Consider the following 25,596-nt stretch of genomic DNA (forward strand, 5'->3'; position numbering starts at 1 on the left):
GGTGGTTTGTGACATCTTGTATCATCAGGGAAAGAGACACCATAGCAACATGTGGCAGCCCTCTTGACAAAACTTGCAGCACTTCAAGACCCGCAATTATTTCTCCTATTCTCATCCCAGGTGGGAGATTGGTTACTATAACAAGCGCAACTCATAATTACGTTGCAAGTCCCCAGGTATAGTTCACAACTGGTGGTTATTGACCTTGAAAAGGTAAAATGTATGTTTCTACAAACATTATCAAAATGTCACAATGTATAGACCGGTTTAAAAAATCCTTTTACACACGACCATTTACAGAATGAGGTTTAAATAGAAAGGACAACGGTAAGTTTTGTCAGAAATTTTATTGATTTTTTAGACAATGAAGCAGCTCACTTTCCAGGGAGAATGATGCCATCATACTGAAAGAAAAACAAAAAAAACAAGCTGTTAAAATCAACAGGTTTGATATTTGCCAACAAAATTTAAAGTGTGTGGATATTAAAGGTCATTACCAATAGGAGACACTAAGTAAACCCGTTATGAGAAATACAAAGCTGCCATTCCTGGCCTGAAAATGGAAGTCACCTGGCTATTCAACTGATGCTTTGTTTAGCAGTAGTTAAATTCTACTCATCAGAAGTCTTTGCCCATTAGCCCCCATTCACATCGTTGCGACCTGTCATGCGATCTGACAGTACCAAATCACATGACAAGTAGCACACCCATTGTCAGCAATGGAACTGTTCAAATTGGTGTGACGCTGACTTTGCGGTGCAGTTACGGCACTATTTTTGGCAATTTCAGGTGCTGCTTGAATAGGCATAATCAGGGTTGCCAATGCAGTAAGCTGGGTACCCAAATGTACTTAAAGCGGTTGTATCCCGCTTTTTGACACTTTTACCTACAGGTAAGCCTATAATAAGGCTTACCTGTAGGTACAAATAATATCTCCTAAACCGGCACGGTTTAGGAGATATTTACAGTGCATGCAGCCGCTCACGCGAGCGGCGCATGCGCTCTGAAGGTCCAGGGGGACCTTCAATTAACTTTCCGGGAGCTTGCCGGAAAAATCACTCCCGCGCGCATGCGCGGGAGTGACGTCATCGCGGCTCCGGCCAATCAGCGCGCTGGAGCCGTCTCTTCCGGCCAATCAGCGCGCCGGAGCCGCCGAACCCGGAAGAGACGACGAGGGATCATGGCAGCGCCGGCATCGATGTCCGGGGGTCCGTGTCGGGGCTTCGTTTTAAGGCAAGTTAAACATAATGGGCTAGTATGCGATGCATACTAGCTCATTATGCCTTTGTCTTGCAGGTTTTTTTTTTTTATTTTTTTTTTCATAGGGTTTACAACCGCTTTAAGGAACCCAATCATTAATACCTTTCACACAAACTATTTTTTAAAAGAGCATTCCTTACATTTAATTTTGCACACCCTTCAAAAGCAGGTTTCCTAAAAGCAACATTCTACTCTACTCCAGTTTGGGATGTCAAACATCTTACAGGGAGCGCCTTTTGTCTTCCCTCACATTGTAAAGCGCTGCGCAAACTGTTGGCGCTATATAAATCCTGAATAATAATAATAATAATAATAATAATAATAATAATAATTATTTCCCCATTGGAACAAGCTGCTAATAGGATTTTTTTACAAGCAGTGCTGAAGCCTTCTAAAAAGCAAATTCCAGGTAAAGTAAATTTTTACATTAATCTTAATAAAAGCAGATTCCCTAATTGGATGGGGTAGAGGGTGTGTCATCACTGCTTCACCTCATCCAATCAGAAACCGAATGCTTTGCTTTCAGCCAGAAAAAGCAAAGTATTCTCAATTGTGCCTGTGCTGACCTCTGTTCTCAACACATCAGGCCAGCTGCTCAACACAGGGCCCGCTCCACTTGAGATAAGTGGAGATCACTGAAGTAGCTGCTTTTTACATCAGTGATTTCCAGTTTAGGGGCATTAGCCAGGTATGGTACACAGTTACACTTTAAATGCTTTTAAAGTGACCAGGTGCAGTCCCATTATCAAGATCTATTCAACACCCCCAAACTGAAGTTAAAGGTTACTGAAAGGGTTGTAAAAAAAAAAAAAAACCCCACCCATAAAGTCCAGTGTTTCCAGGGCAGATCAGAGCAATTCACTGGCAGTGCTAACCAATCAATTTATCTGGTCTGTCCTGAAGTGCTGCACAGAAGAGTGGGATTTCATATCCTCAGACCACTGGATGGGCTGCAGGGGTTCCAATTGCTCAGCATCCTCAGATAAGTAAAGCAGGAACTTGGGGTGGAGAGGGTGTGCGTAGATTATTTAACTTCACAGAAATGTAAAAAAGGTAAAAAACAAACACTAAAGGCAAAAACCCATCTTTAAAGCGGTCTGAAAAAAAAAAAAAAAAAAAACCCAAACACTTGCATGAACACAATGCCAGAATAAAATTGAAGCTGTGTGCAAGGACCAACTATATTAACAAATGAAAGTTCATTGATTAATATAACCTGAATTAATGATTTGGTTCCTAGTGTGCCTTACCAAAATTTAATTGGAAAGCAGATCAAACCAACAAAGCCATACTGTACAATTCATAAGGTAAAGCCTTGGTTCACCTTCCTGAACAGGTTACACAAGTATTTAGGGTGTAACAGGTAACATGTTTAGCTTGCAACCCCCTCTCCCTGTGACAGCAGGCAGGGGGGTCCTCTTAACACCCTCTCACAAAAGGTGAAATTTTAAATATGTGAAAGTACAATATGTAAAGTGCAGCATAGACTTGCAGCACTAAAGACCTGTAACTAAACGGAAAAAACGTATAAATGAAAACACTACCTGATTTCAGGCTCTGCACTTGCTCATAAAGTTTTAAAGTATAACTAAAAAGGCAAAACTTTAGTTTTGGATGGAGTGGAGAGGGATTGGAACACCCATCAGGTTTTTATTGCCATCTGTGTTACCCTCACTTTAGCACCGCTAACAATCACTAAAGTGAAAGAACCTAAACTGTGGGTTGTTCGCAGAACAGGAATAGCAGTAATATCTTCCAATGGGGGCACTTGTTCTCATCACAACCAGGGATTTCCTTCTTTTAGAGCAGTGATGGTGAACCTTGGCACCCCAGATGTTTTGGAACTACATTTCCCATGATGCTCAACTACACTGCAGAGTGCATGAGCATCATGGGAAATTTAGTTAAAAAACATCGGGGCGCCAAGGTTCACCATCACTGTTTTAGAGGATCTTCTGACAAGTGAAGGAAACCTCCCCAATGGGACCCATGGCAAAACTAAATCCTAGAGGTGTTCTAGCCCTCCGCTTTACGCTATCCAAATTGGAAAAAAAGTTTTGCATTAAATTGTACCTCAACATTGTAATAAAAAAAAAACTGAAACTAAACATTGGCACACAATGAAAACTTGTGGCTTTGTATAATGTATAAGCTTGAGCCACCCACTGGCTTGAAAATTTGTGGGCAAGTGTTAGGCATTTTGCAAATGCACCCCCGAAGAAACCCCAGGGTGCCTGGGCACCCTGGTTGATAAAGGCTGCAAAAAAAAAAAAAAAAAAAAAAAAAAAAACACATTACCCATTAACAATGCAACTCACTACAACACAAGGAATGCATGTTGTACACTGTAGTGTGTTGCGCCCTACACAGTGCTTCGGGATGCCACACAAAGCATGACACACCAGAGTAGATGCAGGAGAGAACATCTTACTGCACTGCACCAATGTGAATGGCCTCTCAGAAACATATGTATGGCTTGCCTTGAAAGCGAGGAAACCAAGATTACCAGTATTACTCTTGGAGCAGCCCTCTATTAAGAGTATGATTTAGCCCAGGTTCACACTAAGGCTGTTTTTTAAATTAACTCGCACGATTTCAACCCAGCATTTCAGTCTGACTTCAGAGGAGATTTCACAGACATCTGTGCGGGTTTCTGCACAGATGTTTAAGTCCCCCGAAGTTGCCAATAGTACAGAAACTACTTTTGGGAATCAGTGCCGCAAAAAACGATTTGGACAGTGCAATTGGCTCAGATTTGACAAGTCAAATCGGACCAATGTGAACATGGGCTTAAGAGAACAAGTTTATAAAAGAGGGGCAAACACCCTTTATTGCAGTCATGCCTAGAAGTAAGGTAGTTTCTCCCCATCTCTAAGGCTTCCACTGTTCTGACCAAATCTTTATAATTTTCAGTGCATCTTTTAAAAGCAGCCAACATTGTGTTTAAAATGGGAAATTTTCACAAACCACCAACGCAATGCGACAAAAGTTCTCAGTAACTAACATACAAACCGCCAAGCAAATAAACCATACTTTTATGTAGCTTATTTAACTTTAAGTCAGAATTATTGCTGCTCATGTTTCTATTTGGCAATACCGGACCATACTAATAGGGGACAAAATTTAGGCTTGGTATTGTGACCTTGTGAGTGTACTGAACAGAATTTACCTAAAAAGACTTTTCACCTGACATGGGATTATTTAAAAGTAAATCCATTTAACTCCAGAGCCACATAGCATGGCAATTCAGTCAGAAAGATCAGTTGAGGGGAGACCACAAGTAATCCTGGTGACTAGTTCCTTTGCCTGTTTTTTTGGCAGAGCTTCCAGAGTTCCTCTTTCAAAAGTCAGTTGAATATTCTATACATTACTTTGAAGTATTTACTACTATACACAATTTTCAAAAGCAGATACAGATTTTTCCAAGTGTGATATAAAAGGCACATAATAGGGTGCCACCCCCCTTTAAATCAAAATTACCCCTAACATTCCTCTATTCAAAGCCTGGTAATAGGTTTTCTAAAATGAACATAGCATGTATCATTCTGCAGTTTTAAATTTACACAGAGCAATTTGCATAGGCCCATATGTGGAGCGTGTCTACAATATTCATTGTAAGGAGTTTAAATGTTAGCAACTAACAAATTTCTGTAAATCGTTATTTCAGCACAGTAGCAAAGGATAGCCAAACACTATTAAGGGGAGCCTAGAGCACCATCTACAGGCAGAAAAATAAAATTGCATTTCAATATTTGACTACATTTAAAAAAAAAAAAAAAAAAGTCTTTAGTGGAAACATAAGATGTATAAAAAGAACTATACAATACTTGCAGTCTAAACTTGAAAATCTCTACAACAATTTACCTTCTGCTGGAACCAACGCATGGCCTCCTCTTTGCCAATCCGATGCTTGGCACCAATGACACCAGTCTTGCGCTTTTTGTCAGCGATGCAGAAGCCTGGACGGCCAAGGACCTACAGGAAGAGTCAAAACCACCAAGAACTTTAAAGCGTGGTGTACAAACAGGCTTTTTGTATTAAAAATAAGCTGCAAGGACCAAAAGCATAGCCCAGTACAAAAAAAAAAAAAAAAAAAAAAAAAAAAACAACCAGGAATCTACCTTATACAAACCACATGCAATGGTTTCCAATATCGGTCCTTTAGGTACCCCTCAATAGGGCCATGTTTCAGGAGATTCCCTTAAAAGAAGCTGTCAAATACCAAGCCATTGATGTGGATTAAACATCTGTACAAATTGAAGAAAATCCAAGAAACATCTGTTGGGAGTACTTCGGTTGAAAACCTGCACTGTTCACTGAATTAAAGTCTTATGAAGTTCCAAGAATCTAAATTATTCCTGCAAAATATAATGGCACTAGCCACTACTGAACAGGCTCTGAGAAAAGCAAAAATTTCAACAGGACTTTGTGAACCAGGTAGCAATTTATACTTTTAGTTTTTTTTTAAGTGGAGTTCCAATGACTGGCACAACTAGGTGCATACTTGCTTTTAAGACAAATGGGACCCTGGGCTCTTCTGTTCTGAAAAGGTTTCAAGTCCTAGCTTCTGTTAAACATGTTCTAGAACAGAGCTCAAAATGTAAAATCCTGAGCTACTAGCCAGGTCTTAAGAATTACTCACCACCAGTTGGCCGACCCAACCACTACCCTGCCTGTAATTCCGCCCCTAAACAAGCCCTTGTAAATCTCACGAAAGGACACTTAAATGTTTTATGCAGAAGTTACAAAAGATTAACTATCAGTGCAGGGGGAAATCACAGGGAGGAGAGGCGGCCAGACAGAATGATTTCCAATGCCAGCTGCTGTCAAAGTCCCAGCCTCCTGGATGGCTCCCATGAACGACGTCACACTACAATTTCCTGGCATTGGACCAGTGCGCTGTCCATCATAGGAGCCGGGACTGACATCACCAGCATTTCAGATACAAGCGGTTACAGTGGGAGAACCCCGCTCTGATCCGGCCAGCTCTCCTCCTTTCCCAGTTTCCTGCCTGATCACTGGTGGAATAGCTCCAGTTCAATAGCACCCCCTTCCCTCCAGTCTAGGGAAGGCATGCGCACCCCCGCTGTGATTGTACAAAGCGGGAGCCTGTCAGCAAGTCCTGGCCAATGACCCGAATTCCCTTCTGCCTGAATCCTGCACAGGAGTAGTGGCAGAAGTTTGAGAGGGCTGGAACGACTCAGTCAGCCCACCTTAGAATGCCAGCTGCTTACCAAGCCACCAGGACACTTCTTGTGGCCCCTTGGTGATTGACAGACCAGGGTCGTGGCGTTGTCCGAATAAATTTGTACCAGACACCCCTGAAGACTATAGTCCAATGAGCCAGACAGTCTGATCACTCGAGAGTTCCAGTACACTAAAATTGTCAGTCTGGGCTCTGTTAAGAGTCCATACCCCCTGAGCACATCTGTGCTGAGAACGCATCCCCACCGGGACAAGCCAGCTTCCGTGGAGACAACCATCCAGTACGGGGGAGGGGATTTTTCCCTGTCGAAGTGCCAGGGAGCGAAAGCACCTCTAGAGACCGTGGATACTTCATTTCACCGGAAACTTTAGAAGAGATCTTGTGTGGAACTGCAAACAGACCACCACGAGGGTGGACATCATCAGGCCTAGCACACGCATGCAAGCCCAGAGGGATGATAATCTGCTAAACAGCAGCTAAATTGCCTCCTGCAATGTCTGGATTTTTTTTCCCCAGGGAGAAACACTCTGGCTGAGGCTGAGTCCAGAGTCAGACCCAGATAGTCCAGTTTTTGTGGACAAAACCAAAGCAGACTCCTGAATGTTTAGGATCCAACCGAACTCCACTCGCAGAAGATCATCCAGGTACCCCAGTAACGTGATCCCCCGCTGACTTAATGCCAGCACCCGGACCAACACGCCTGTGAAGACCTGAGGTGCAAGAGGTGAGACTAAAGGTCAGCGCCACAAACGGATAATGCTCCTCATCCACAGTAAAACAGAGGAGGCACTGGTGACCTGCACATATTAGAATGTAGGATAGACGCCCTTAATGTGGTCATCCAAGGAAACTCCAAACAGGCAATCCCCTACAAGAGGGAGATCAGAAAAGGCCTTCTTAGAAGTCTAGTCCGCAGACCAGCATTTCAGCCAGACAATATGCCGAAGGACCCCTGCTGATACAGACAGCCTAGAAATCAAAGGAGTCGCATCCAAAGAGACATTAAACTGTAGCCCCTGGACCAACCGGTCCGCCAGCCCTGCAAAGACAGGGGGAAGCCATTCTCCCTCCAGGTTCCGGCGTAAAAGCTTAGCCCACTCGGTCAGAGTTTGCGACACCAGGGCAATAGTATTTACCGGCCTAATTGCTGAACCTGCCACAGCGCACATATGGCGGGGCCAGAGCATCCGTCCTCTCATTAACTGTACCTGTAAAGATTGGGATCTCCTCAACCAGGATGAAGGTAACTCAATTTGACCTGGAAACCAGCGAGTACACTACAGGTGGGACTGTCCACTTTTTACGCAGTTAATCCTCAAGATACCGCAAACAAAAAATGCGGTTCCGGGGCTCCACTGTGGAACAGAATAGCATAGAAAGGGTGACAGAGGCCTCTTCCCCAGCCCAGTGAAAGGAATTGGGAGGTTGTAGAGCCTCTCAGATCACTTTAACATGAAAGCCCATCACCGGCTACAAATTTTGATAACAGGATTATGGCTGCAGCCACAACCCTGGTATAACCAATTTAACCCAAGTACGTACAGGTATGTCCTAATGACTGAAGTGGTTAATAGATTCATATAACTGACTCTTACAACTTCCTCATTATGGGGACTAACAACTTCCTCATTATGGGGACTATCAGACAAAAAAATCTTGAATATGTAGATACTATAAAATAGCAAGTTGGCTTCCCCCCCCCCCCCCCCCTTTTCGTTGCATAGCCATTCTCTGGACTTTAGCACAAGATGGTAATATCCCATTTACCAATGCATTATTCATTTAGCAGGGTCAACTACCAAACCATGCTCTGCAAACTTAACCAAAATAATATACAATAGACATTTTACCATCACTTTATGTATCTTTGGTTGGTATACAACTAGCTGAAACTGCTATGTTGATCTGGGTACATCAAGCGCTATTCGAACTGATTCAGTTTTCTGCTTTAAGATTTCACAAAAGAACCCTGTACTGTGTACAAACATTCTAAGCTGCCATTGCTAAAATCAGTAGTAAACCCAAAATTAAAAAGATTGCAGCTTGCTATTCCTTAATGTGGTGGCTGCCCTCAGTAACACTTCCTATCTTAGGGCATCACCACTCTAGTTGGAGCAAGAGATACCTTTGGGCAAGCAAGCATTGTCAATGTGGGGAGAAAGTAGTATTAGAGACAATAGCAGATTTAGATTGACTTTCCCTGCAGACAGGCTGGGAAAGAGCTGGGTCACAAGACAGCTGTATCAACTGGGAGAGTAAATTTTTAAAAATCAAAACTAGAGTGCCATCATCCATACACAAAAAGGGGGATAATGTAAACTGTTTTTAAGGACCATAGATGTGTACCGAATTATACATACCACATAGAAATCCAGCCCGTAGATTCCAATGCTTGGGTCATATTTAATACCCAGATCAATGTGCTCCTGGATACCAAACCCAAAGTTTCCTGTTTCTGAGAAGTTATTCTTCCTCAGCTCATATTCTCTGACCTGTATACAAAAAAAAAAAAAAAAAAAAGTGTAAGTGACCATTGAAATTAAGACTTAAAATGTCACATTTTACACCCATGCATAGCAAAGCTAGCATATTTAATGTTTTTTTTTTTTACAAATCATACTATTCTATGATTGCTGCTCAAGGAACAGTAAAGCCTAAGTGAGCTGACAGTCTTGAACTAGCAAGATGTAAGGTAATGGAAACCCCCAGCAACTACAGTGGCTGAGAAAGGCTGCAGGCAGGAAACCTGTGTTAAATCTCCATTCAGCCTGTTTGGATGTTACTGAGCTGTGGATTGAGCAGGGAGCACTGTGGAGATTGTAGTTACTGGCAGTCAGCAGTACCTTGGATTATTGACTTTTACCTGCTGTTTACTTCACTCTATGTGGATATATTTGATGGTGTTAAATACATTTAATGGGATGTTTACACTATGTAAGCTTCTCTATTGTGCAAAATGTCCACCTGAGGATGTGTGTGGAGCTGGAGAAAGACTAAGCTAAGCATTTAAATAGCATTACTCTGAGAGCACAGTCCTACTGGGAGACACATTTGCATCATCTGTAAAAGGAAATGCATGCAATCCTTGAAGAGCAGTTACTAACTGCAGTGAAGGGCACAAACTGTAAAAAGTCTTTATGATTTGGAAGATCACTTGGTGATGGAAATATGAGTCAATTCACTATTTGACTTTGATTGCATATTAAAATTGGTGGTGGAAACCTCTATTCCATTCACCACTTAACTGTCTTTAGGACACACATGATCACTTTGACTTTTGTTATATAGTTATTGCACGATGTGTTATCACATTTATAAGCATAGGGCAAGTATTATATGCTTTCAGCACTATAAATTTCCTAGTAGTTAATAAATTTGTCCACACCTGCCTCAAATACATATGGCCCTTGAGACCGCCCACCAGCGTTCAGCCAATCATTTTTTGGTGGGGTGCCAGAATCAAGCTCTGACACTTTAAAGACTCAAGTCGTTCACAACCCCAATCATCCTTTTATTATCTCTTTAAATATCTACATACTTTTTCCACCAGGTCTAAAGGCATGGGTCCGCTTTACCTTTTGTTTTGCCCTTGGGGGGGTATGGTAACAGCATGGGAAATTAGCCAAGTATAGAAGTCAGAAGTGCTTTCATCTTCAGCCACAACTGTTGAGTGCTAAAGTTCCACTAGTTGCAGGCAGGTTTTTGTTTGCTGCATAAGAGACACGTAATGTCCCATCTGCAATAAAAACACTTATCTGCCTGTTTGCAGCATCCCTTAGCATCTAAACAGCTGCGGGCCCTATCCCTATGTGCCAGAATGACAGCTCCTGCACAGTGATGTAATTCCATGCCAGCCATTGAAGATGGCCAAAAACCAACAACGAAGACACCGGCTTGGGACGGGACTGTTCTAGGAAAGGAGTATAAACTGCCTTTAGTTACGCTTCATGTTATGACCACAACATATTTCAGAAAACTGCACTAAAGCACAAGATCATATCAAGCCTATTTGAAATTTTGATTTTGGTTTACCTTAAGCCCTTTCTCTAAGATCTCTTCTGCTTTGGCTCCTCTGACAGTACAGTGAACTGCAATTTTTTCATTTCTCCGAATTCCAAAAGATCTAACGGTGTAACGAGCTGTAGAAAAAAATAAAAAAGTCAACACTGACATTCAAGCCACTGCAACATGTCCAAAAATCAGCAGATGACTAAATAGGTCTGGCCAATAGCAACATCAACTACATAAAAAAAAAAAAAAAAAATCAGGTAAACTAAGCAATGATCTTCCCATTTTGGAAATTAGTAGGCGGGGTCATTTCCATGTGTCAGAATGCCACAATAGCAAAGATCTACTATGCAAGCCTTAGTATATTCCCTTTAATCATATACAACTGATTATGGAACTACCACCTTCGTATTCATGTGATGCAACTCGTTTTGAAGGCTTCATGTACCCATACACCCAACTTTGTATAACAGATTTGTAGATCATCCCTCTCCAGAAGTTAGAGATTCTCTTGTGGCTTTATTACACCTGATTAAAGAGGAAGACCTTCACTTTATCCAAATAAACTAAATTTCTTTATACACGAAAAAAACGGATTTTTTCGGATAGGGGGCAGAATTGCCACAATTCTGGCCGTGATGCCGAATCATTGTAAGTCGCGGGATGCCTGTGCGATTCCCCTGACTTGCAATGACACCCCAAACGTGGCGCAAATTTTTGCGTGATTTGTTGGGTGACAATCACAGCAAAATCGCGCCACGTTTGGGGTGTCATTGTATTTTACGGGAATTGCACGGGCGTCCCGGGACTTGCAATGATTCGGGATCACGGGCAGAATCGCGGCAATTCTGCCCACAATCTAAAACGCCTATATGTTGTTATTAAAGCCTTAACCAGTTTTTCTGTGCTTGTGTTTACTGTTAAAAGTGGAGCCAATCATCTCTCAAATGGCTATCCTCCAAGATTAAAAAAAACAAAATCAAACCACAAATTGCTTAAGTTCATGGAGTCAAGTCCTTCCTTGCCCGTTTCCACACCATCTCTAAACTCATGTTCTCATGTTTTTTACTGATTTTCATGCTTTTAACAGGTCTCTGATAGGTGCCAAATCCCTGACAGAGACCGATGCATGTCTGCGTATACACAGGATTAAAATGATAAATTACACTGAAACACTGCATCATTATACAGACCAGGGCAAAGCAGAGAAAAAAAAAAAAAGGAAGTTTACTCCATGGGTGAAGGTTTACTTTTAAGAAGTATGTTCACAGCTTTTTGGCTGTACTTCACAAGAGTACAATTCATTCTGCACTCGTAACCCATTTTCAGCTGACAGCAGGCTTTGCTGTCGGCTGATGTCACCAAGCCGATCCAGACTTCAAAGTTGGGATTCACCCAGATGCCTGGATCGGCAGCTAGATCAGCCTCAGCTCTGCCACTGCCGCTCCCTCCCAAGCACCCATGGAGATGCAGAACAGAGTTGGTGACAGACAGTCACGGCTCTCTGCTCAGAGCAGAGGGGAGAATTGAGTGATCAGCTGTGTTTAATTGCTAAGTTCAGTACAGAGGTGGCAGAGGACAGATGCAGCATCCGATTGATACCGCATCCACCTAGGCGCGTATAAAGTTATTTTTTTTGGTAAACCCCAAACTTTTCTAAAAATATGTTAGCCACAGCATATAGCTCCCCCTCGAACAGACATGGCTAACAGTATTGCACACCCATTCTGCAGCACTCCAGAAGAAGCAAAGCATTTTCATGCAATTAGCAAAACTGACCTCCTGGCAGGACAAGTAGCTTACCTTTGGAGAAGACAGGTGTCTGCCCAGTGAGCTGCTCCAGCACTTTGGCCGCCCGGGTCAGTCTGTCACCACTCTCTCCAACGCAGATATTGAGGCAGAGCTTGCGGATTCTCAGATCACGCATAGGATTTTCTTTCTCTGTTTTGTCCTGGGGAAGAGAATATCAATTTTATTAAAAAAACAAAAAACAACTTTACCCTCAAGCTGTGGAATAATATACCGAATTGAAAACCAGCTTATATCCGTTTAGCATGATCAATAAAGAATTTTAATATACCAGGCATCTCAACAGTCTGCTCTACATAAAATTAAGGCTATTAAAGAGAATCTACATTCATTTATATAAAAATTCTAAGTCAGCAACTACAAATACTGTAGCTGCTGAGTTTTTAGATAGACACTTACCAGCCCAGGGATCCAATGCCGTCATCACCCAGGCTGGTTCAACAGTTTTTGGTTCCCTGGTGCCACCATCTTGCTTGTGGAAAGCCTGCTGTGACTGTTTCAAAGGCTTTATACTGCACATACGCAAGATGTGCTGTGCTTTCTGAATGGCCCCCTGCGACGTGACATGTCCCAGGTGGAAAGGGGGCAAAACTTCTGCTTCTCACAAGGGCAAGAAGAGCAGAGGTAGGGGCTGGTACCTGTCAGAAATAGGTACCTGCTCCCTATGAACAAGTCTGCAATGATTGGGTTGGGGTGGGAGTAGGGGAATAAGTGGAACTTCCCGTTTTAGACGAAACTCCAAATTAAAAGTAGAACTATAGGCAAAACATTTTTTTTTTTCTTTATTTTGGACAGAGTAAGGGAGGGTTATAACCCCTCAGACTTTTTTGCCATCTATGTTCCATTTCTGAGATTTCCCTTCACTTCCCATCCCATAGCCAAACAAGAAGTGAAAGGAAATCCCTGCAAAAAAAATAAAATCCTGTGGGCCCCCCCCAAGGTCACCAGAACTAGTGTCCCCATTGGAACATTTCTACTCTTACTTTTCTGGGGACAACCCGAAATGTGGGATTTTCTAATATGATCATCGTGAACATGACAAATCAAATCTCCTTAACGGAGGCACAGACAACAATAAAAACTGACAGGTGTTCTAACTCCCCCCCACTCTATCCAAAACTAAAAGTTATGACTTTAGTTATACTGTAAGGCAATTCTAGAATTAACACCAATATCAGAATTATTCAAAGCGGAACTTTACACAAGAGGAAGTTCCGTTTTTTCCCCCCCTCCTCCATTCCCATACTTTGTCTTTTTTGTGTGGGTGGGAGTAGGTACCCAATTTTGACAGGTACCTGCTCCCACACTGACGGGGCAAACCTTACCCTTTATTCCCCCCCGCATACTCACGGGACATGTCACAGGTCCCAGAAGACTGCAATGGGTGGCCAGCTGTGAAGCCGCAAGCAGTTGGCTGTTTACAAGGTGAAGATACCCTTTAAACAGATAAGGGTAAGCGACCATTCCGAGTAAAAACTACTAGAGATGCCCTGAAAAGAAAATTTGGTACCAAAATCAAAAATTCAGGATGCATTTGACCGAAAGCGAAAAGGTTTAAAAAAAAAAATTTGAAATTGTATTATGACAATTTTATGAATTTGAAGGACTCGTCCTCCCGCTCCTCTTTCCCAATTAGTGCTTTTGAGGAGCAGGGGGACCCCGATTTTGACAGGTACCTGCTTCGTGCTCAGCAACGCAAGTTTTCTTCTTCCCTCCCCCTGCAGTCTTCTGGGACACTGGCAGGTCCCAGAAGACTGCATCCACCATTCACATGGCACAGCACGACTCACGCATGCACAGTGGCCAAGCCGCAAGCTGTCACAGCCGGGTGCCCAAAGTGAAGATGTCTTTTTTGACCGGTGGCTGGGACTGGGCTATAAATTCATTGTCAGTACCTTTAGCACAAGAAAAATGCATCCCTCTAAATTCTATGTCTTCACACTGATCCATTAAAAAAAAAAAAAAAAACTTGCTGCATTTTTGTTAAAAGAAAAAAAAACCCCACCCAAAACACCTAGTTGCTGAAATTCATTGAAAAAGCAGCAATGCATCAATAACACACCCGTTACATGACCTATGAATAAGAGTTCTCTGCGCCATTATGGGCACCTTCGTCTCCATCGGAGAGAGATGGCATAAACACCAATTTGGACCGATTTTGGTTCATCTCTAAAAACTACACATTTTGCCGTGCACACTGACACACAAGTGCAGTGCGTTCTCCTAAAGTGGTTGCAAAGGCAATATATATATCTTAATGCGATCTTTGCATTAAGATTAAAAACCTTTGTGCAGTAGCCCTCTCATACTTCCCTCAGCACCATCTCGCTTCCGCGATGTCCACGGGTGCCGTGGCCATCCGGGACACTCATCTGCTTGGAGTAGACACAGCAGCAGTGCAATTGGCTCCCACTGCTGTCAGTCAGTTAGCCAATGAGGAGAGAGGGGGCGGGGCTGGGGCTCCATGTCTGAATGGACACAGGGAGCTGTGGCTCTGCTCGGGTGCCCCCAGAGTAAGCTGCTTACTGTGGGGGGAACTCAACAGGAGGGAGGGGCCAGGAGCAGCAAGGATCTGGGCTGCTCTGTGCAAAACCAACTGCACAGAAGACAAGAATGTTTGTTATTTTTATATAAAAAAAATAAAAACACGAGATTTTACAATCACTTTATGTGTTTGTTTGCATTTCCTTTGAGATCACTCTGGTTGGGCTTTTATGTGCGGTGTTTTACCCTATCCATGCAGTGGGAATGCGTTCCAAAACATCCCACTGCATCTGGTGTCAAAGGACGCTAAAGCTGCAATAATTCATACATTATACCAAAATAAAAAAACACAGACACAATCCTAGCAGAGCTATGCCTTGAGCAGAGACTGCTGCTTCCAGAGGAAGTGTCTGATTCCAGCAACATGCAGACTGTAGTATGGGACAAGCCTGGTCATGTCCTGATAACATCACATCTGCAGAACAGGGGACCAGGACAGCACAACCAACACATCAGAAACCTGCCCACAGCACATATACAAGAACACATCATTCTGTCTCCCCATGTATAAAGGGGGGGTCATCATTCTGTCTCCCCATGTATAAAGGGGGGGGTCATCATTCTGTCTCCCCATGTATAAAGGGGGGGTCATCATTCTGTCTCCCCATGTATAAAGGGGGGGTCATCATTCTGTCTCCCCATGTATAAAGGGGGGGTCATCATTCTGTCTCCCCATGTATAAAGGGGGGGTCATCATTCTGTCTCCCCATGTATAAAGGGGGGGGTCATCATTCTGTCTCCCCATGTATAAAGGGGGGGTCATCATTCTGTCTCCCCATGTATAAAGGGGGGGTCATCATTCTGTCTCCCCATGTATAAAGGGGGGGTCATCATTCTGTCTCCCCATGTATAAAGGGGGGGGTCATCATTCTGTCTCCCCATGTATAAAGGGGGGGTCATCATTCTGTCTCCCCATGTATAAAGGGGGGGTCATCATTCTGTCTCCCCATGTATAAAGGGGGGGTCATCATTCTGTCTCCCCATGTATAAAGGGGGTCATCATTCTGTCTCCCCATGTATAAAGGGGGTCATCATTCTGTCTCCCCATGTCTAAAGGTTCAGCTTTTACCCAATCTATACAGACACTAAAGTTACAAATCACAAAACCAGCACATGTTCCAATAACTAATAAACCTAATGCAGGCCTTCATTCCAGGCTAGCAGCCCAACAAGACAAGCTTCCAGCCTCGGAACAGAGGAGATATAGGGAGGCATTACTAGGTGCAGTGTCATGAGATGTGAAATATACAGACACATACAGAGCGAGAGACATACTAGGCCCAACCTTCACTACAACCCCCTTCCTCACTCCCAGCCAAACAATAACGAGGCGCCTGAGGCCAGCAGGAGACTACACAGCAGTAACACAAAGCCGACCAGCCCGGTATTATCACAGCAGGAGGATTGCAGCGGATTAAAGCAGCCGGTGTCCTCCGTTACCGCGTACACTCACCGCCATGTTGGGAGATGGGAAGAGATCGCGAGACTTCCGATTCTACCTTTTATACCGCACTGTGACGTAAGTGCGCGAAGTCGCTCTTCTCGTTAGCCTGTAGTACCACGTGATTAGCGGAAGTTCCTAAGAGTTGACAGGAAGTTGAGTGGTGTAGGGATAGTTATGGTATCCAAGTAACACACTGCTGTGCTGAACGTTCAGAATAGATAGCGCATAGGTTCGCTTGTGGAAGGAAGCCTGAAGATTGTTCCCGTGGCAGGCGCACGTTAAAAAAAATGGAAATTGTGGTGCAGGTGCACGAGATGGATAGAATGGACAGGAGGTGGAACCTCTGTTAGATTACACTTTTTTTGCTGGGGTTGTAGATATTCTCCTTAAGAGCCCTTAAAGCGGAGTTCCACCCCCTCCAAAAATTAAAAGTCAGCAGCTAGACATACTGTAGCTGCTGAGCTTTAATATTAGGACACTTACCTGTCCTGGAGTCCAGCGATATTGGCATCGCAGCTGATGTTTCCATCGGCTGTTGGGTGCTGCCATTGCCAGTAAGGGAACCCAGCAGTGAAGCCTTGCGGCTTCACAGGCAGGTCTCTACTGCGCATGAGCGAAGCGAGCTGCGCATTCGGATTGGCTCGGCGGAGGAGGGGACTTCACTTTGCAGCGGCACCGTTTCCGGAAGTGGGGAAGGATACCTGTCAAAAACAGGTACCCGTTCCCCCCTGAAAGGTGCCAAATGTGGCACCGAAGGGGGGGGGGGGGATGAAGCAAATGGGTGGAATTCCGCTTTAAGGTCACACTTCTGTGACTTGGGACTGTGAAGTCACATGACAAGTCGTACTCCATTATTTCCAATGAGTACCATTCATATGTCTGCGACTTCAAAGTAGTCCCTGCACTTTGATGCATTTTGAGGTCCATAGTAAGGTGACCAGATTTTTAAAATGAAATCCGAGGACATATTTTTTTTTTTATTGGCAAATGGCACAAGACTGCATATTACACAGAGCACTGGGCACAGGACTGCATAATACACAGAGCGCTGGGTACATGACTACATAATACACAGCGCTGGGTACAGGACTACATAATACACAGCGCACTGGGCACAAGACTGCATAATGCACAGAGCGCTGGGCACAGAACTGCATAATACAAAGAGCGATGGGTACAGGACTATATATTACACAGAGCGCTGGGTACTGGACTGCATAATACACAGAGCGCTGGGTACAGGACTGCATAATATACAGAGCGCTGGGTACAGGACTACATAATATACAGAGCACTGGGTACTGGACTGCATATTACACAGAGCGCTGGGTACAGGACTGCATAATATACAGAGCGCTGGGTACAGGACTACATAATACACAGAGCGCTGGGTACAGGACTACATAATACACAGCGCACTGGGCACAAGACTGCATAATGCACAGAGTGCTGGGTACAGAACTGCATAATACAAAGAGCGCTGGGTACAGGACTACATATTACACAGAGCACTGGGTACTGGACTGCATAATACACAGAGCGCTGGGTACAGGACTGCATAATATACAGAGCGCTGGGTACAGGACTACATAATATACAGAGCGTTGGGTTTTGGACTACATAATACACAGATCGCTGGGTTCAGGACTGCATAATACACAGAGCACTGGGTACAGGACTGCATAATAGACTGTAGTCCTGGGCACAGACAGGACTGCATAATACGCAGAGCGCTGGGCACAGGACTGCATAATACGCAGAGCGCTGGGCACAGGACTACATAATACACAGAGATCTTCCATCAGGGGGTGTCAGCATCCAAGCCACCAGGCTTTTTCTCAGCCAGCATGGGATGCCTTGTCTACGTTAATCTGGCCCTGAATCCAGGGACAAAATCGGGGACAGACTTGGTCCGGGGACAGTGTCCCCAGTCCAGGGACATCTGGTCACCCTAGTCTATAGACCTCAAGATTTCACAGGCATTGCTTTGAGTCCAGTCAAAATCGCGCAAATTTTAGGTCACACAAGTGTGAAAGAGGCCTAAAGCGGAGACCCACCCAAAAGAGGAAGCACTGCTTGTTGGCTTCCTCCCACCATCTGCTGCCACATTTGGCACCTTTCTGGGGGGAGCAGATTAGGGTTGCCACCTGTCTGGGATTCGCCTGGAAGTCCGGGTTTTGAATCTGAAACCCGGACACAATTTTCAGACAGGAACATGACTTGGAACAGATTCTGACAGGAGGGTTAGGGGGCGCTATGCACACCGCATTACTATTCTCTGTGGAGGGCCCAAAGGTGTCCCAGGTCTATTACAACCCTATAGTGTAAATGTTTGCTGTGCACTGCTAAAGTGTTTGGGTTTGGCTTAAAGAAAATATGGCAACCCTGGAGCAGATACCTGTCAAAATCAGGTACCAGCTCCCACTTCCGGGGGGAAGATCGCTGCAATTGTTGTCCGGCGATCTACGAAATTTCTGGCCCCTCCTGGGAGACACGCAGTTCCCAGAAGACAGCGGGACCCTTCAAAAAGCACAATGCACCTCATGCATGCGCAGTAGGAAACAGGCTGTGAAGCCGCAAGGCTTCACGTCCTGTTTCCCTTAATGAGGATGTCTTTGCCTGTACCCGGGTCCGGTGGACAGATCGGCTTGGGGTGCCCACATCATAGGATCACTGGACAGGTAAGTGTTCTTATAATAAAAGTCAGCAGCTACAGTATTTGTAGCTGCTGACTTTTATTATATTTTTTTTACAGGCTGGAATTTCGCTTTAAGTAGCTGCTGACTTTTAATATTAGGACACTTACCTGTCCAGGGATCCCACGGTGCATTCACCCCAGCCAATTTTTTCTATCGGCTATTAGGTGCTGCCACCGCTATTGCTCCTAAGGAAAACGGGCAGAGAAGCCATGCAGCTTACAGCCGGTTCCCTACCGCACATGTGCAAAGCGCACTGAGCTTCTTAAACGGCCCGGCGGTGGGGCATTGAGGAGGGGGCCATGGCGAGATAACCCGGAAGTGGGAGCAAGTACCTGTCGAAACCATTTACCCCTCTCCCTGAAAGGTGCCAAATGCAGCACCGGAGGGGGGAAGGAAGCAGATGAGGGGAGCTTCCCCTTTTGGGTGGTGCTCCGCTTTATAACCTTACCTGTGCAGTGTTGTCAGGACAGGAAGTAAGGCTGGTCATAAATTATTATTTTAGGTTGAAAAAAAAAGATTTGATTTTCACATCAACACAGTGTATCCTTCACACAGAGATATTGTATTCTGTTAGTGAGGAGAGTTCCTTACTGCCAGAATACTATGATCAGGGTTGCTGGCTATAGTCAACGGAACTGATGTAGCAAAAAGGACTTCAGGCTGATTGTACTGAAGTCAGTCGAGAGATCTGTACAACTAGCCTGTCCATATATCAAAATTCAGCCACTCCCTGCTTAACCGGCTGAATTTTAATCTATGTATGACTGGCTTAAAGGAAATGTACAGCCAAAGCTCGTTTGGCTGTACATCTCCTATGGATCACAGGAGTGCAGATCGTTTTGTACTCCTGTAAACCATTTTCAACAGAGAGCAGGCAGAAATCTGCTCTCTGCTGACTTCACAGAAGTCAGTCCAGGCACGGCATCATCACGACAATGGAAGTCGGGATCTGCCAGGTGCCTGGACCAACACCTGGCTCACACGGCTGCTCCCCGCCCCCTCCACAGCCCAGCGCTTTATTGAGTGAGGAGGGGACAGAGCAGGGAGCTAAACCCTTCATCCAATTTCTAAATTGCTGCATTTATAAATTTTCTAAATCTAGTATAAAGGAATAGTAGTGGTAAAAAAAAAAGCACTTGTGGGTTATTTTTTGGTATAATTTTCCTTTAACCACTTGCCGACGGCCGCACGACTATTTACTGCGGCGGTCAGCCCCTCACAGGCAGAGTGACGTAGGTCTACGTCGCTAGCCTGTGAGGGTCCAGGGAGCGAGCGCGCACTGCCGGAGGCGCGCTCCTGCTCCCGAGTGGTCACGGACCCCCCCGCGCGTGTGACCGGCGGACCCGATGTCCGCCGGTCACTCGGCGATGGTCGGGGGGAGAGGGAGAAAGGCAGGCGGCTAATGTAAACAAGCCGCCTGTCATTCTCCCCGGTGTATGAATGATTCTACTATGTAGGACCGTTGATCACTGTTCATACATCTCAAGCCACAGCCAATCACAGTTAGAATCACGCCCCTAGGGACACACATAGCCCCTCCCTCTCAAAAAAGTTAACCCCTTCACTGCCAGTGTAATTTTACAGTAACAGTGCATGTGTATAGCACTGATTACTGTAGAAATGTCACTGGTAACCCCAAAAGTGTAAAAAATGTCAGTCAAGGGTCCGATCTGTCCGCCGCAATGTCGCAGTACCGCAAAAAAAAACGCAGATCGCCGCCATTACGCGTAAAAAAAAAAAAACAACAAAAATTACAAAAATCTTTCCCTTAGTTAGTAAACGCGATAACTTTTGCGCAAACCAATCAAAATATGCTTTTTGCGATTTTTTTTACCAAACATATGTAGCATAAAACAAATTGGCCGAAAATTTTATAAAATTTTGATTTTTACATTTTTTTTGGGGAATTTCATATAAAAAAATGTGAAAAATATTGTTATTTTTGCAAAATTGACGCTTTTTTTGTTTATAGCGCATTATCAAAAAATCGCACAGGTGATCAAATACCACCAAAAGAAAGCTCTGTTTGTGGGAAAAAAAGGACGTCAAATTCGTTTGGGTACAGCGTCGCACGACCGCGCAATTGTCCGTTAAAGTCACGCAGTGCCGAATCGCAAAATACCCCCTGGTCAGGAAGGGGGTAAAATCTTCCGGGGCTTAGGTGGTTAAGGGGCAGGGGGCGTGTCCTATGCCTGCATACTTTTGCTAATAGGTATCCCTATTTCCTATTTCAAAAAGTTGGGAGATACAGTCAGGTCCATAAATATTGGGACATCAACACAATTCTAATATTTTTGGCTCTATACACCACCACAATGGATTTGAAATGAAGCAAACAAGATGTGCTTTAACTGCAGACTTTCAGCTTTAATTTGAGGGTATTTACAACAGTTTGTATATGTGCCTCCCACTTTTTAAAGCGGTTGTAAACTTAAAAAAAGAAAAAAAAAAAACCCTGCAAGACAAAGGCATAATGAGCTAATATGCATCGCATACTAGCTCATTATGAATTACTTACCTTAGAACGAAGCCCCGACACGGACCCCCGGACACCGCTGTGGGAGCTGACATGTTCCCTCGGCATCTCTTCCGAGTTCGGCGGCTCCGGCGCTGTGATTGGCTGGAGCCGCGATGACGTCACTCCCGCGCATGCCCGCGGGAGTCATTTTCCGGCAAGCTTCCGGCAAGGAAACCTGAAGGTCCGCCAGACCTTCAGAGCGCATGCACCGCTCGTGTGAGCGGCTGCATGCAGTGCAAATATCTCCTAAACCATGCCGGTTTAGGAGATATTAATTGTACCTACAGGTAAGCCTTATTATAGGCTTACCTGTAGTTAAAAGTGGCAAAAAGCGGTATACTACCACTTTAAGGGACCAAAAGTAATGGGACAATTGGCTGCTCAGCTGTTCCATGGCCAGGTGTGTGTTATTCCCTCATTATCCCATTTACAAGGAGCAGATAAAAGGTCCAGGGTTCATTTCAAGTGTGCTATGCATTTGGAATATGTTGCTGTCAACTCTCAATATGAGATCCAAAGAGCTTTCACTATCAGTGAAGCAAGCCATCATTAGGCTGAAAAAACAAAACAAACCCATCAGAGAGATAGCAAAAACATTAGGTGTGGCCAAATCAACTGTTTGGAACATCCTGAAAAAGAAAGAACGCACCGGTGAGCTCCGCAACACCAAAAGACCCGGAAGACCACGGAAAACAACTGTGGTGGATGACCGAATAATTCTTTCCCTGGTGAAGAAAACACCCTAAAAGACACAACAATCAAGAGAAGACTTCACCAGAGTGAATACAGAGGGTTCACCACAAGATGTAAACCATTAGTAAGCCTCAAAAACAGGAAGGCCAGATTAGAGTTTGCCAAACAACATCTAAAAAAGCCTTCACAGTTCCGGAACAACATCCTATGGACAGATGAGACCAAGATCAACTTGTACCAGAGTGATGGGAAGAGAAGAGAATGGAGAAGGAAAGGAACTGCTCATGATCCAAAGCATACCACCTCATCAGTGAAGCATGGTGGTGGTAGTGTCATGGCGTGGGCATGCATGGCTGCCAATGGAACTGGTTCTCTTGTATTTATTGATGATGTGACTGCTGAATTCTGAAGTGTTTCAGGGCAATAATATCTGCTCATATTCAGCCAAATGCTTCAGAACTCATTGGACGGCGCTTCACAGTGCAGATGGACAATGACCCAAAGTATACTGTGAAAGCAACCAAAGAGTTTTTTAAGGGAAGGAAGTGGAATGTTATGCAATGGCCAAGTCAATCACCTGACCTGAATCCGATTGAGCATGCATTTCCCTTGCTGAAGACAAAAATGAAGGGAAAATGCCCCAAGAACAAGCAGGAACTGAAAACAGTTGCAGTAGATGCCTGGCAGAGCATCACCAGGGATGAAACCCAGCGTCTGGTGATGTCTATGCGTTCCAGACTTCAGGCTGTAATTGACTGCAAAGGATTTGCAACCAAGTATTAAAAAGTGAAAGTTTTATTTATGATTGTTAATCTGTCCCATTACTTTTGGTCCCTTAAAAAGTGGGAGGCACATATACAAACTGTTGTAATTCCTACACCGTTCACCTGATTTGGATGTAAATACCCTCAAATGAAAGCTGAAAGTCTGCAGTTAAAGTACATCTTGTTTGTTTCATTTCAAATCCATTGTGGTGGTGTATAGAGCCAAAAAGATTAGAATTGTGTCGATGTCCCAATATTTATGGACCTGACTGTATGTAAGACCAATGAGAAGTAGGAATCTAGCTGTGAAGCAGAAAGAAGTCACAGCGAGCTTCATCCAAGTAAGATAGCAGCACTGGGGACGAGAAGACCAGCAAAAAACTGGCCCAGGTGATGATAGCACTGCATCTCTATGATGGCCAGTGTCTGTATATTAAAGTCAGCAGCTACAGTATTTATAGTATATACTTTTAACTTTTTTCTTCTATATCTGACCAGAGGCTTCTCTTAAAGTGATTTTATCCTCACAAAAAAACAAAAAAAAAAAACAAACCCTGCAGGACAAAGGCATAATGAGCTAGTATGCATCACATACTAGCACATTCTGAAATATTTACCTTAGATCGAAGCCCCGTCACGGTTGCCCAGACACCGCTGAGGGAGCTGAAATGTTCCCTCTGCGCGCGGGAGTTCACTTTCCGGCAAGCCTTACCTGTAGGTAAAAGTTAAAAAGCGGATTATACTACCGCATTAAAGCTTTAAAACTGAACTGCAATCTGCCTATATTTTGACTTCCCTGGTTCCTCCCTCATCAACATGCTAATAATTTTTTAAGCCCTCAGTCACATGAACGTACTTAAAGTGGAGTTCCACCCAAAAGTGGAACTTCCGCTCTTTTGCTTCCTCCCCCCCTCCGGTGCCACATTTGGCACCTTTCAGGTGGGAGGGGGGGACGGGTACCTGTTTTTGACAGGTACCCTTCCCCACTTCCGGGAACGGCGCCATGGCGCCGTCCCTCAGAAGTTTGGTCCCCTCCTCCTTCCCCCACCGGCTGGCCAATCCAAATGCGCAGCAAGCTTCGTACATGCGCAGTAGGGACCCGCCCGTGAAGCCGCAAAGCTTCACTGCTGGGTTCCCTTACTGGCAATGGCGGGGGCAGCACCCGACAGCCGATGCAAACATCAGCTGCGGTGCCGACATCGCTGGACTCCAGGACAGCTAAGTGTCCTAATATTAAAAGTCAGCAGCTACAGTATGTGTACCTATTGACTTTTAATTTTTGGAGGGGGTGGAGGGGGAGGCGGAACTCAGCTTTAAAGTGGAATTTTAGTAAGAAAATGAAATCCTGCTAGATGACTTCAAGCTGGTCCCTTTTGCAGGTACATGTAAAACATTAAAAGTAAGCGTCCATACTGTTTAAAATCCAGTAATACACTGTCTCACCCTGCTCTGCACATGCTCAGTTGCTCCCCATTTATGGGCATTTTTAGGCACTGTAGAGAATTAAACCCTCCTATCCTTTACAGCCAAGAAAGCTGTTTGATCTGCAACTGCTATAGTGCTGCACGTGTGATCAGTTATGACACCAGCCATTTGATTGTTTGACAGTTTGCAAATGTGACAGTTAGCAGTCCCGGCATTTAGCAATCCCGGCATTCGAGGAATGTAACTGTTTTTTTAAACAGTTAACTCGGTGGGTTTAGCTCTGCTTTATTATTTTCTGCTGTTCAGGGGCTCTGGGCTTCAGCAAAAATGGCAGCCTCCAGCAAGAGGAAACAGAAAAAATGCTGGAGGCAATTTACAGCACACACTCATTTTGGTAGCAGAATTATTAATGTGGAATGTATGCTTCTTGCTAAAGAACATCTTTCTATCAAGTTGTTATGGGTAAAGTTCCACTTTAAGCGTATACCCAATGTGAGGGCCAAGTGGATGTTTAAAGCCCTGTACACACGCGTCGAAAATTGGCAGTGAATTTTCGGCCAACGTCCGATCTGCCGATTTTCGGCTTGTTAGTATGATGCTTCTGACAACCAACTCCGACTTTTCGGCCGAAAAAAATCTGGTGTGCAGACTATAAAATTTTTGTTGGCCGTCAACACAACGGCCGATTTTCGTGCAGTCAGTATAGATTTCGACAGGGAAAAATCTGATGAGCAAGTCTGGGCATGCTCAGTGAAGAAAGAACACAAAGCAAACCAACACATGACATAACTTCTAAAGTAGAATTTTGTTGGCCAAGAAAATTTGTGTGCAGTCTAGGCACATTCCAACCAACAAAACACAACTTGGACAAAAGTCGGACGATCGGTCGGCCGATAATCGTTGCGTGTGTACTGGGTTTAAGCCTCTGAGAACATTACCTTTGGTCTTGCAGGTGTCTGCATGAGGTTCTAACCTGTTGTGGTTTAGTTGTTTGGGGTCTGTTTCTGTTCCCTCATAACCAGTGCTTCGAGACATCCCTATCGTATTGAAAACAAAGATACCCCTTGTCCTGGAATGTACAATAAAGAAAATGTGATTTTTACTTCATCTGTAAAATCCTTTTCTTGCAGCAGGACGGGGATCCCCATCCCTCTTCCTTTGTTGCGTTTAGTGAGACTATGCCAGGCAGGGAGAGGTTATGCCTGTGAGAGGATTTCCTGTTTCCT

The 25,596-nt window shown here is 44.3% G+C and overlaps 1 protein-coding gene across 1 annotated transcript; it reads right to left on the reverse strand.

Annotated features, from left to right (window-relative positions):
* Positions 1 to 328: 328 nt before the first annotated feature.
* On the reverse strand, positions 329 to 16,401 carry RPL11 (ribosomal protein L11). The gene is made up of 6 exons (XM_082244726.1): positions 16,281 to 16,401; positions 12,278 to 12,425; positions 10,499 to 10,605; positions 8,827 to 8,958; positions 5,125 to 5,235; positions 329 to 404 (listed from the first exon to the last, which is right to left on the reverse strand). Exons 1-6 carry the CDS (start codon positions 16,284 to 16,286, stop codon positions 375 to 377), a joined length of 534 nt encoding a protein of 177 aa, XP_082100852.1. The 5' UTR covers positions 16,287 to 16,401; the 3' UTR covers positions 329 to 374.
* Between the last annotated feature and the right edge of the window lie 9,195 nt (positions 16,402 to 25,596).

Source organism: Pelophylax lessonae (genome assembly GCF_965119305.1).
Source record: "Pelophylax lessonae genome assembly, chromosome: 2".
In the NCBI taxonomy this organism is placed as follows: domain Eukaryota; kingdom Metazoa; phylum Chordata; class Amphibia; order Anura; family Ranidae; genus Pelophylax; species Pelophylax lessonae.